A 13,923-nucleotide genomic window follows, 5' to 3' on the forward strand; every position below is an offset into this window, starting at 1 on the left:
CAAACCCACCAGCCACTCCTCGGAAGGAAGGTTGGGCAATCCTACTTCCGTAGTGATACTGCCTCGGAAACCCAAGGAGGGGTCGCTATGAGTTGGGGCCAACTCGACGGCACATAACAACAACAACAACAATCTATGCCTAGCAGAAATGCAATTTTTACACATAATTTTTTTGAAATAAAAAATTTAATTCAAACCTATGTTAATGTTGCTCTACCATAATTCTTTTATTTTTCAGGTACTTGCAATCAACATCTATAATATCAGTGTGTCATGCCCACTGACTGCCAGAATTTCCATAGAGAGAGGCTAAGGCCTGCATTCTGGGATAGGTAGTTTCAAATTTCATTTGAAACTGGACTGCATGGCTAGTATACTATTCTTACTTAGATTGTATGCTTATTTGTGTTGGGTTTAGAAGACTGATGGGGATTGCATCTGAGATTGAAACCTCTCTTCCCAAACTACTATTACCAATAATGCAAATTCTTCGTTTTAAGAAAACCAAAAAAATATTAACAAAGTTAGAACTGATAGCAAAGAATGCAGTTTTTACATTGTGTATTTTATAAACAATTAAACAAAAGATATAGAATACTAAATACATGATCACTTAAATATTACAAAGATAATTATGATATAAACTAAAATCACACCTAAATTTTCCAAAAGAATTCTTATCATGATGAGTCAAACACTTGAACCATCTGGATCTAAAAACATGCTGTAATAACTCTCTCAATATTTATAAGCTAGGCAAAGTTAAGGAGGAAGAATTCTCAGGAGATGTAATGGAGATGTGAACAGATTAATTTATTCTTCTCTACTATTCTATAAAAACAAAACTGATTAGATTGGAAAGAACATTTAAAAAACGGTTTCACTGAGGTGACAAGAAGGGGCGTGATTAAAAAGTATCTAATCGTTTAAATCTTAAGAACTATTATTTGTAATTTTATCATACTGCTCACTCATGAACAAGAATTCCAAAATAGAACACAGCACTTCATACAAACTTTCAATGTTTATTAATACAATGTCATAAAACCTTCATTAAAAACTGAAAATAAAGTCATCTTTGAAACTTTTATATTATCTTACCTTATACAACTATAATGTTTAAAAGTGCTGGCAGCTTTCTGGCATTCCAGGCACAACTGAATAGCTCCTGGATAGTCTTCCTCCTTAAGATAACAACAGAAATCATTAGGCTGGAAACATTTTTCTTAAAGTCTCTGAAAAAAATCAAACCTCTGTTCATATGTGTCTTAGTTATCTAGTGCTAGTATAACAAAAAACACCACAAGTGAACTACTTTAACAAACAGAAACTTAGTTTTTCACAGTTTAAGACACTAAAACTCTGAATTCAGAGCAGTGCCCAAGGGGAAGGCTTTCTCTCTCTGTCAGCTTTGGAGGAAGGTCCTTGTTTTTTCACCTTCTGCTTCCTGGTTCCTTGGAGATCTCCATGTGTCTTGGCATTTATCTTACCCCATCTCATTCTCTACTCACTTGTTTAATCTCTTCTATATCTCAAAAAGATTGACTCAAAATACAGCATACATTAATCCTGTCTCATTAATATAACAATGACGACCCATTCCCAAATGGAGTTATAACCACAGGCACAGAGGTTAGGACTTACAACATCTGTGTTTTGGGGGACATTAATTCAATACATAACATCCCAGCCTTTGGCCCAAAAAAATTCATATCCTTTCCATACCCAATCATCCCAAAAATCTTAAGTCAACTCCAAGTCCAAAGTCTCATCTTCTGAATCATCTAAATTAAATAATGGGTGAGATTTCAGGCATATTCCATACTGGGGCAAAATTCCTCTTCATCTGTGAACCTGTGCAATCTAGAATACAAGTTGTCTGTTTCTGAAGTACAATGGTGGACAGGCACAAGGCAGACTTTCCTACAAATGGGAGAAACTGGACAGAAAGAAGAATGACAAGCACCAAGCAAGTCCAAAATCCAGCAGAACAATTTACATTCACTCCCAAGGCTTGAAAATAATCATCTGTTCTTTGGAACCATTTGGGCGATGGCCCCACTGCCCAGGCTCTTGCTTGGGTCATACTCCAAGAATCCCAGGTGGAGGTCCCTTGGTCCTGGGCTTCAGCTCTGCCTTCCAGGCCCTCTGGGATCTCTGCTCCTTCGGCTTTAGGCAGCCCCAGTCACTGGTCTGAGTGGCAACCTCAAACTCTTGGCCCCTGCAGGCCCACGCTTCTTTCCCTTGGGCATGGCAACCCCGCGTCCTCAGTTTTGGGCAGCAGTCCCATACCACTGGCACATCTTAATGGCAGCCCCATACTCCAGAACCCAGTTGGTGAAGATCTATTTGAAATCTAGGAGGCTGTAGTCTCAACCTTTGAGATCCAAGAGATGGTGGCCCACCCCTGCTAAACAGTGAAGGCTTTGCTTCCATGTTCCTTCCAACAGTTTTGCTGATCTCTGAGCTGCTCCGGGAATGGTTCTTTTCTTTGCTTGGAGGACAGCAGATGTAGCTTCTTTGGCCTATTTCTCGTCTGCAGAATTCTAAGAAGCAGACAGCATTCTCTCCTTTTGTTCTTTCTCTGTCCTTTTCAGTCAAAGCTGATGGTTTTCTGCTGTGGTAGTTGATTAGATACATCAGTCACAGGCTCAGTCTCTTCAACAAAAGACTGTACAGTCACATCGTGGTAAACATTCTGGGACACACGGCCTTAGTTTGTACAACATTTTCCCAATCTTTAAGTTCTGGTTTCATTTTGCACAGTTCATTTTTAAGTCCATCACTTGCCTCTTGCATTTTACTATAAATGGCAAGGAGAAACCATGCAGCCCCTTTAAGATCTTGTATAGAAATCTCATCAGGCAGATACCCAACTTTATTTATCATTTACAAGTTCTACCTTCCGCCAAATATTTGACCATAATTTAGACAAGTTCTTTGCCACTAATAAAAAAGCACTACATTTCCTCCACTGTCCAATCGCATGTCCATCATTTTCTTTTAAAGGCTCACCAGAAGCACATTTAACACCCACATTGCTAGCAACATTCTGCTGCTGGTACCCTAAGTCTCTAAGACAATAGAGACTTTCTCTATAACTCTGCTCACCTTCTTCTAAAGCCTTCACCAGAAGTGGCTTTGACATCTATAATTCTACCAACACTCTCTTCAAAGCAAACTAAACAAAAACAAAACCAAACTCACTACCATCGAGTCAATTCCCACTGACAGTGACCCCCACTGGATTTCCGAGGGGGTAAATCCTTATGGAAAAAGATTGCCCCATCTTCCTTCCATGGAGTGACTGATAGGTTTGAAGTACCAACCTGGTGGTTAGGAGTCAAATGCCTTAGGCACTGCACCACCAAAGCTCCCTAGGCTTCTACTATTAGGCACTTGCCATGGATTGAATTGTGTCCCCAAAACATATGTGTCAACTTGGCTAGGCTGATTCTCAATGGTTTGGTAGTTATGTAATGATGTAGTCTGGCAGTTATGGAATGATGTAATCATTCCCTATGATGTGATCTGATGTGATCAGCCAATCATTTGTAAGGGGGCTGGGGTGAGATGAAGCATCCTCACTCAAGTCACAGCCCTTATGTAAAGGGAGTTTTCCTGGAGTGTGGCCTGCATCACCTTTTATCTTACAAGAGAAAAAAGGAGAGAAAAGTGAGAGTGAGAGATAGAGAGAGGGACCTGACTATGACTCAGAAAGAAGAGCCATGAACACAGCAAGTCCTTTAGGCCCAGGGTCTCTGTACTAAGAACTTCCCAGACCCAAAGAAAGATTGATGCCAAGACACGGGGAGATCTCCAAAGAATGCCAGGCCCACAGATGCTGAAAGGAGAAAAGGACCTTCATCCAGAGTCAACAGAGAGAAAATGCCTTCCCCAAGAGCCAGTGCTCTGAATTCAGACTTCCAGCCTCCTAAACTGAGAGAATAAATTTGTTTGTCAAAGCCATTCACTTGCAGTATTTCTGTTATAGCAGCACTAGATAACCAAGACAGAATTTGTTACTAAGAGTTGGGTGCTGCTCTAACAGACACCTAAAACGTGGAAGCAATTTTGGAATTGGGTAATGGTAAGGTACCTAATAATAAAAGCCTACATTGCCTAGAAAACACTGTTGGTGGAATTAGGGACATCAAAGGCAATTCTGGTAAAGGCTCAGAAGAAAAGAGAAGAGTTGTAACACCAGAGATAGTGCAGATGGTGAGAAGCAGTGGCAGGAGACCAGCGCAATACAGTGCAAGAGCCAACCCAAGGAGCAAGAGCACTGAATGTTTCCTTCCAGAGTGGGGTGCCCCTGGGACTTGTCAATGGGGCTAGGCTTGAAGATCAACAGAGCAAAAAAGGTAAGCACCTTCAGTCCAACACTTACTGGTGGATTGGGGTCCCTCCAGGCACTTATCAGTAGAGCTAGAGAGCTTTGTAACACCTGCTTGAGCAGTGCAAAGGCCCGGCCAGCCCAAGAGGCAAAAGGCCAAGGAACTAGGAAGCAGAAGATGAAGAAACTAGGAGGAGAGAAAGTAGAGCTGCCTTGGTCTCAAAAGGTAGGGCCACAACATCTGGGGTCTCAGAGGGTGGGGCCACAGCCTCCTCTAGGTTTCAACGAGTCAGATCTTCAACAACTAAATTCTGGAGTGTGGGGCTATCATTCACAAGTGCTAGGGAGACGGGGCTGGATTTGCTGCCTGGTGCTGAGGGGATAGGGCTGCCATGCTCAAGGAGCAGCCAAGGGAGCAGAGTTGCCACTCTAGTAGTCCTGAAGGCAGCAAGGGGTCTCCACCTGTGGTGTAGTAAATTATATGATATTTTCTTTGTAACTCCCACTTTGCCGTAAGTAACTGAGTAGCTGCTTGTTAAAGCCATCCACCTGGAGCAACACAAAGTAATCTTCTGGGAAGTTCACTCTCTCTCAGTGTGTGAATTCTGATGTTGTGATTGGTTGTTGTTGTTGGCCACTCTGCCAGGCTCAAAAGGAGCCCTCCTAGAGGCAGGAGGAGTCTCTCTGACTGCTGGCTGAGAAAGACATGCTGCTGAGAGATAGACACATGAGATACACACACTGCTGACAGAGAGAAGTGCTACTGAGAGAAACTGAGGGAGACTGAGAGAGACTGCCAGTTGAGAGACGGCTGGCTGAGAGAGACTGAGTGTGTTCCTGAGCTTGAAATGTGGTCTGTTGCTTCCCTAATAAACCCCATAATCTGAGTTCTGTGTGGCCACTGCAGTGAATTACTGAAGCCAGCAGAGAGGTGGTGAGTGCTGTGGGAGGAATGGCTGGTGTCAAGGTTAGTAAGAGGGCTGGAAGGTGGTGGCATGTCTGGCCTCAAGAAGCAGGCATTGTGCTTCTGCTGCTGATGATTCTGTCCTCCTCTTGTGTAGTTAGAGGAAGTCAGAAGATGCCGCCCAGATCCCTGTCCCTTTTGCACCACCTAAAATCTGTAGAGCATGGCCAACATCCAGAGTGGAAGACAGGGTCATTGCCCAGATGATCTCAGAGAAATTGTTCTGCTGGGTTTTGAAGTTGCTTGATGCCTGTTATCCCTCCTTTCTCTTCGATTTCTCCCATTTATAAATGTCTACCAAGTTCCACCACTGTACTTTGGAAGCAGAAAACTCGTAGTCTAGATTTCACAGGTTCTCAGAAGAGGAATTTTGTCCCATGATGGATTTAGAGTTGGGGTCGATTTAAGACTTTTGGGATGATATAATGGGATGAAAGTATTCTGCACGTGGAGAAGACATGAATTTTGTGGGCCAACAGGTGGAATGTCCTGAATTGAATTGTGTCCCTAAAAAAAACGTGTCAACTTGGCTAGGTTACAATTCTCAGTGGTTTGGCAGTTAAGTTGTTGTTACTTTGTTAGGTGCCATCGAGTTGTCTCCGACTCATAGCGGCCTTACGTACAACAGAAGGAAACAAGGCCCCGTCCTGTGCCAGTCTCACGATCCCTGCTATACCTGAGCCCATCGTTGCAGCCACTGTGTCAATCCATCGTGTGGAAGGCCTTCCCCTTTTTTGTTGACCCTCCACTTTACCAACCATGATATCCTTCTCCAGAGAACAGTCCCTTCTGACAACATGACCAAAGTAGGTGAGACAAAATCTGGCCATTCTCACTTCCAAGGAGCATTCTGGCTATACTTCCACGAGGACAAATCTGTTAGTTATTTTAGCAGTCCATGGTACTTGCGGCATTCTTTGCCAACACCATAATTCAAAAGCATCAACTCTTCTTTGGCCTTTTTTATTCACTGTCCAGCTCTCACACGCATATGAGGTGACTGAAAATCCCATGGCTTGGTTAGATGTACCTTAGTCTTCAAAGAGATAATTTTACTTTTCACCACTTGAAAGAGGTCTTTTGCTGCAGATTTACCCAATGCAATACATCATCTGATGCCTCGACTGCTGCTTCCACTGGTGGTGTTGTAGAACCATGTAAAATGAAGTCTTTGACAACTTCAATCTTTTCTCTATTTATCGTGCTGCTGCTTACCAGTCCAGTTGTGAGAACTCTTGTTTTCTTTATATTGAGGTATAATCCATACTGCAGACTGTACTCTTCAATCTTCATCAGGTAAGTGCTTCAAGTCATCCTCAAGCAAGCAAAGTGGTGTTGTCTGTGTATCGCAGGTTGTTAATGAGTCTTACTCCAATACTGATGCCACATTCTTTTTCATAAAGTCCAGCTTCTTGGATTATTTGTTCAGTATACAGATTGAATAAGTATGGTGAAAAGATACAACCCTGACAGACTCCCTTCCTGATTTTAAATCATGTAGTATTCCCTGGTTCTGTTTGAACAACAGCCTCCTGGTCTATGTACAGGTTCCTCATGCATACAATTAAGTGTTCTGGAATTCCCATTCTTCTCAATGTTATCCATAATTTATTATGATGCATACAATCAAATGCTTTTGTACAGTAAATAAAACACAAGTATACATCTTTCTGTTATTCTTTTCTTTGAGCCAAGATCTATCTGACATCAGCTATGATATCCCTCATTCCACATCCTCTTCTGAATCCAGCTTGCATTTCTGGAAGTTCTCTGTCAATATATTGTTGCAACCATTTTTGAATAATCTTCAGTAAGATTTTACTTGCATGTGATATCAATGACATTGTTAGGTAAATTCCACATTTTATGTGATCACCTTTCTTTGGAATGGGTACAAATATGGATCTCTTCTAGTCAGTTGGCCAAGTAGCTGTCTTCCATATCTCTTGTCATAACTGAGTGAGTGCCTCCAGTGCAGTATCCATTTGCTGAAACATCTCAATGGGTATTCTGTCAATTCCTGGAGCCTTGTTTTTCACCAATTCCTTCAGTGCAGCTTCCACTTCTTCCTTCAGTACCATTAGTTCTTGATCTTACACCACCTCCTGAAACGGATGAACATCAACAAATTCTTTTTGGTACAGTGACTCTGTGTATTCCTTCCATCTTCTTTTGATGTTTCCTGCATCATTCAATAAATTGTCCATAGAATCTTTCAATATTGGAACTCAAGGCTTAAATTTTTTCTCCAGTTTTTTCAGCTTGAGAAATGCTGAGCATATTCTTCTTCCCTGACAGTTTTCTAACTCCAGGTCTTTGCACATTTCATTGTAATAATTTACTCTGTCTTCTCAAGTTGCTCTTTGAAATCTTCTGTTCAGCTCTTTCATCCTGTCATTTCTCCCATTTGCTTTAGCTACTCTTCATTCAGGGGCAAGTTCCAAAGTCTCTTCTGACATCCATTTTGGTCTTTTCTTTCTTTCCTGTCTTTTTAATGACCTTTTGCCTTCTTCAATGGATGATGTTCTTGATGTCACCCTGCAGTTCCTCTGATTTTCAGTCACTGGTAATGCATTTGTAATGTATCAAATCTACCCTTTAGATGGTCTCTAAATTCAGAAGGGATATAATCAAGTCATATTTTGGCTCTTGTGGACTTCTTTTAATTGTCTTCAGCTTCAACTTGAACTTGCATATGAGCAGTTGATGGTCTATTCCACAGTCCTGGCTTTGTCCTGGCTGAAGATATTGAGCTTCTCCATTGCCTGTTGTTTCAGATGTAGTTAATCTGATTCCTATGTACTCCATCTGGCAAAGTCCATGTGCATAGCCACCAATTACGTTATTGAAAAAAAAGGTATTTGCAAATGGATAAGTCATTGGTCTTGCAAAATTTTATCATGCCATTTCCAGTGTTATTTCTATTATTTCTATCATTAAGGCCATATTTTTCAACTACCAGTGATTCTTCTTTGTTTCCAACTTTTGCATTCCGATCACCAGTGATAATTAACACATCTTGATTGCATGTTTGGTCAATTTCAGACTGCAGAAGTTGGTAAAAATTTCAACGTCTTCATCTTTGGCTTTGACAGTTGGTGCGTAAATTTGAATAATAGTAGCGTTAACCAGTCTTCCTTATAGGTATATGGATATAATCCTATCACTGACAGCATTGTATTTCAGGATAGATCTTGATACATTCTTTGTGATAATAAAAATGAATGCCACACCATTCCTCTTCATCATTCTGAGCATAGTAGATCACATGACTGTCTGATTCAAAATAGCCAAAACCAGTCCATTTCAGCTCACTAATGCCTAGGATATCAATTTTTATGCATTCCATTTCATTTTTGACAACTCCAATTCTCTTAGAGTCATACTTCATACATTCTATAGTCCAATTGTTTATGGATGTTTGCAGCTGTTTCTTTTCATCTTGAGACATGCCACATCAGCAAATAGAGGTCCCGAAAGCTCTACTCTATCCATATCATTAAGGTTGGCGCTATTCTGAGGAGGCAGCTCTCCACAGTTGTATTTTGAGTGCCTTCTAACCTGAGGGGCTCATCTTCTGGCACTATATCAGACAATATTTCAGGGCCAGTCATAAAGTTTTCCAGTAATATATCAGATAGTGCATTTCACTGCTATTCATAAGGTTTTCACTGGCCAATACTTTGAGAAGTGGAAGGTCTCTTCCCTCGTCCAAGTCTTTCTTACTCTGCAAGCTCCACTGAAACCTGTCCACCATGGGTGACCCTGCTGACATTTGAAACACCAGTGGCACAGCCTCCAGTCACAGCAACACACAAGCCACTAAAGTACGTCAAAGTGCCAGATAAGTTTGGCTCCCTTAGTTGTCCAAACCACTCCCCACCATTCCTGGCCTCCCCAAGGCACTCCAAACACCCGCCTGCCCTGTGTACCCAGCTCACTTACCCAGCCTGCCCTGGGTGCTCCCCAGCAGCTATGGAATGATGTAAACATCCTCCTGATGTGATCAGCCAATCAGTCCTAAAGGGATCAGGGTGTGATGTAACACCCTTATTCAAGTCATGGCCCTTACCTGATATAAAGGGAGTTTCCCTAAGGTGTGGCCTCTTTAACTTACATGAGAAAAAAGGAGAGAGAAGCAAGCAGAGAGGGATCTGACTACCACCAAGAAAGAAGAGCCAGGAGCAGACCATGTCCTTTAGACCCAGGGTCTCTGTGCTGAGAACCTCCTATATTCAAGACACATGGAGATCTCCAAGGAACTCCAGACCCACAGATGCTGAAAGGCAAAGAGAGAAGACCTTCCCCTAGAGCTGGTGCTTTGAATTCAGCTTTCTAGCCCCCTAATTTGTGAGAGAATAAATTATGCTGGTTAAAGCCATCCACTTGTGGCATTTCTGTCATAGCAGCTCTAGATAACTAAGACAACACCGTAAAACTCTTCCTGCCTCTACCTCATACCCAATTCCAAATCTACTTTCACATTTTAGGGATCTGTTAGAGTAGCACCCCATTCTTCTGGTACCAAATTCTGTCTTATGCTGGTTAGTTCTCTCTTCAGCTTCTGCTTCCTGACCCTTGGACATCTCTTGGCATTCATTTTACCCCACTGCTCTCTCTGCTTACTTGTTTAAGCTCTCATATCTCGAAAGAGATTGACTCAAGCAAGATACACCATATACTAATCATGCCTCATGAACATAACAAAGACAACCTATGCCCAAATGAGGATATAACCACAAGCACTGAGATTAGGATTTACAACACATATTTTTGAGGATATAATTCAATCCATAAAAATGCTCTACCCAAAATTTGCAGAATCAAAAAATTTTAATTCCACTTAAACAAAAATTAAGATATCAATGATAGAAAAATAATCAAATATAAAGAGTGTAAAATGAAGATAGAAAAAAAAAATACTAAAAAGATTCTATTGTTGCCTCAAATATTTAGTAACAGCTGCCTAAAACAAGGAATTATGGCATAAAGCTTAGGTAAAGTTATAAGCTGCTGCACAGGGAAGGTATTCTTTAACTACTAGCTTATCTTTTTTTAGTAATATCAATATAAATTCTTCCAAAATAGTGTGAATTCTACTTGTAATGAACATTCAACAGTTCTACCACCAAGAAATAATAAATATTTCTAAAAAAATAAATTTAGAAAACAGTGAAACATTAATAGCCTCTGAATATTTTTATCACCCAAACAGTAATTTAATGCCAAATGTACTTTTCATATGGATTTATTAAACCCTAGCTTAGTGGATAACTACAGTCAGAAGTAATAAAGTGATTATGCAGAAAGGCTAGGAAAATATCCCTATGCTCATACCTAAATTCAACAAACGCAATTTAAACCACTGGGGATGCTGAGATGATGATAAATTACCTGCCCCAAGGAGCTCAAGTATTATGGGGAAACACACATATTACAATATGCTTAGTAAACATTATAATAGAAGTAAATACAGAATGCAAAGAAAGCATTAAAGAGAAGAGATGGCTCACTCAGAAAACCATTTACAACATGAAATATCCAACATAACTGAAATACAGTATAGTCCTTAGATCACTACCGTATTACATAAACCAAAAAACAAAATCTACTGCCACAGAGTTAATTTTGACTAATAGCAACTCTACAGGACAGAGTAGAACTGCCCCACAGAGTTTCCAAGGCTATAAATCTTTGTGGAAGCAGACTACCTCATCTTTCTCCCATGGAGCAGCTGGTTAAGTTCAAACTGCCAACCTTTTGGTTAGCAGCCCAGTGCTTTAACCTAAGTGCCACCAATGTTGTTGTTATGTGCCATCGAGTCAGTCCCACCTCAGAGCAACCTCTCCTTGGGTTTCTGAGGCATTATCACTACAGAAGTAGGACTGCCCAACCTTCCTTCCAAAGAGTGGCTAGCAGAGTTCTTTATATATTACATACATAAGATAATTTTATTGCTAAATGAATGCAACACAATCAAATTGTACTGAAGGTAACATGCCCCTATTTCCATAAACTTTCCCCAAATAAACTTTGATTTTTCTAAATGAAGCATATATGTCAATAGAAAATGTAAGTACCTTTACATATCTAAAATTACTATTTATACCATATACCAAATTTAAGAAAACGTACACCTGAATTTTTCCCACTATTATTTTTATACATAATATTATCAGGATCACCAAATTTCCAAATCTTCTTAACTTACCTCCAGCATTTCACTTAAGCGGACATCTGTTCTTTGCTGAAAAAACAAAAATCAACTGTAAAATCTGTTTCAACCACAAAATCAAGTTTTAATTTTTAAAAAGTAACATGTACATACCAATGTTTTTATAGTTCTTAGAGATTTCAGAAGTCCAATCAGCAACTGACGTTTCCTTTGGTTTGCAAGAAGGCCTAAACTAGCTTGAGTAAAACCTTCCTTTGCAATATTCAAGTGTCTGCAAAAGCGAACAATAAATAATTTAAATTTATTAATATAATAAGAATACAATGCATATAAAACAATTAGGCAACTAACGAGGTAGCAGCCAGGATACTATTAAAAATTAGGAGTTATGACTACTATTTGACAAACGTATTCAATGGCTAAATCTAAACCAGCACTTCTCAAAGCATGGTGGGTACACAGGTGCCAATCAATGAAATGTTACTGGTCTGTGACAAGAAAAGTACAGAAACTGAAGGTAAGCATTTAAAACACTTGGAGTAAAATTTGACAGGATAATGTTATGCTTGATGAATCAAATAATAATAAGGGATTATATTTTGTATGCCTTTAGTTTTTTTTTAAATATATACATATTTTATTTTCTTAGTTATTTGATTTTATTGAATTTTACAAAAATATCAGTCAGTGATAGACTGAAAATTAAAAGAAAACAACCATGAAAAGGGACTGGTTCTCACCACAGATAGTGTGAGACGCACTGATCTAAACAATACAAAAACAGTAAAAAATTTTAACCCATAACTATATGGATTGCCTGTACCCACATACCTTCTTGGTATAGTTTTTAGAGAATATACATTCACTTGATGAATGGGTATTCTAGAAAGCACAGTCATCATCAAAATCAATTATCCAGGCTGGATTTCATAGTTATTGAAATATGTTCCAAGTTAAAAAACAAAGTCTCATCAAATGCAGTACCTCCTTCCATTGGTGCAGATAACAGCAGCTAACTGAAGACCCGTCTGTAATGATGTAACTCTTTCAAGCTCCTATGGAAAGATTAAGTAGATTATTTTTTGAGATATTTTCTTTTTCTTTCTTATAAGTTTGGTAACCTAACAAAAGCTCTAGTGGATTTAAAAGAAAAGCCTGCTTGGAAATCAAAGTAACCTGAACTTGAAAATTATTAGTATGCTTTTATAAGATTCCCTAAAATAACTAGTTTCAATTGATTTTCACAATGACATAAGACAAAATATAAAGTAAGTATTGCCTATAATGAAATCTAGACCTAACCTGTTTTAGGCAGGAACAAACAAATACTAATAATATATCCATTTACATGTTTCTAACCAACAGAATTTCACAAAGTAATTAAGGATATGACAAATATGATTTCTGTTTACTAAGATGTTTTGACAATGAACATCTTCATCTGAGCACTGGTAGGTATATACATATCTCAGTGGACTTTGAAGTCTCTGATTTTCTAATGAAGAGACAGATTCTGCTAGACAACTCCAATTTTATCATATTTCAAATCCACACTCTTATATAATAGCCTCTGAATGTTCAATATTGCTGCTCTGTTATAAATCACACAGAAGAAATTTTCCCTGGCACTTCTAAAGTTTAGAAAACAAAGGCAATTAATTAAGATTTAGGTATTAAAAACTCTTCACCTCTTCGATTTGTTAAATACTTCCAAATAAGAGAGACAAAAATATACATATAAACACATACATATATGTACACACACACATATACCAAATATGTTGCATAAAATCACAGACAAAAGAATTATTACAATATTTTAAAAGTTTCAAGTGTAACTTGAACATTTTTAAACTCATTTTAAAATTTTTACTATGAGAAAACAGGAAATATTATCCTACCTTTACATAAGCAGGCTGTTTTTCAAGGATTAAATCTGCTACCTTTTTAGAGACCTATAAGAACATGCAGTCAAACAGAGGAAGTAAAAGAAAAGACCACATGCTTTCTGTCAGACTTAACATTTACTTTTTGCAAGAAAATTTCATCGATTGTCCCAATAAGTTTTACAGCAGTCACTGTACTCTATGGTCACACACACTTCCCTGGGCTATGAAATTAGTTAAAACAGTACTGTAATACACATGTAGTGCAGTACCCAGTCCTTAGTAGAAACTCAATACACGGTCATTATTAGTGTTAATATGAGTATCATCTGCTTTAACTAACATGCACAAAAGTGTAACCATCTGTAAGGGTAACAGTACAGGATTATTAGCTATAGAAAGATGATCTTGTTAAACTAAATAAATTTCTGCTCAAGTGAATTTATGAACAGAGCATCTGAGAAACAGAGAACTTTCCTGAATCCTCTGTACCACATAAGAGAGCAAACTAGTGATTTGGTCCGCTATTTCTGAAAAGTTGAAAACATGTGGGTTTTTGTTT

The 13,923-nt window shown here is 38.9% G+C and overlaps 1 protein-coding gene across 1 annotated transcript in view; it reads right to left on the minus strand.

The window, feature by feature from the left end:
* VPS50 (VPS50 subunit of EARP/GARPII complex) overlaps positions 1–13,478 on the minus strand; it is a 154,572-nt gene extending 141,094 nt beyond the window's left edge. The window contains 5 exon segments of the mRNA XM_007939810.2: positions 1,102–1,184; positions 11,512–11,547; positions 11,629–11,746; positions 12,460–12,530; positions 13,377–13,478. Of these exon segments, the coding sequence (XP_007938001.2) occupies positions 1,102–1,184; positions 11,512–11,547; positions 11,629–11,746; positions 12,460–12,530; positions 13,377–13,478 (410 nt within the window).
* Positions 13,479–13,923: the final 445 nt, after the last annotated feature.

The sequence above is a fragment of the Orycteropus afer genome, unplaced genomic scaffold (assembly GCF_000298275.1).
Source record: "Orycteropus afer afer isolate SDZICR_OR568_19922 unplaced genomic scaffold, OryAfe1.0 scaffold00063, whole genome shotgun sequence".
NCBI classification, from domain to species: Eukaryota; Metazoa; Chordata; class Mammalia; order Tubulidentata; family Orycteropodidae; genus Orycteropus; species Orycteropus afer.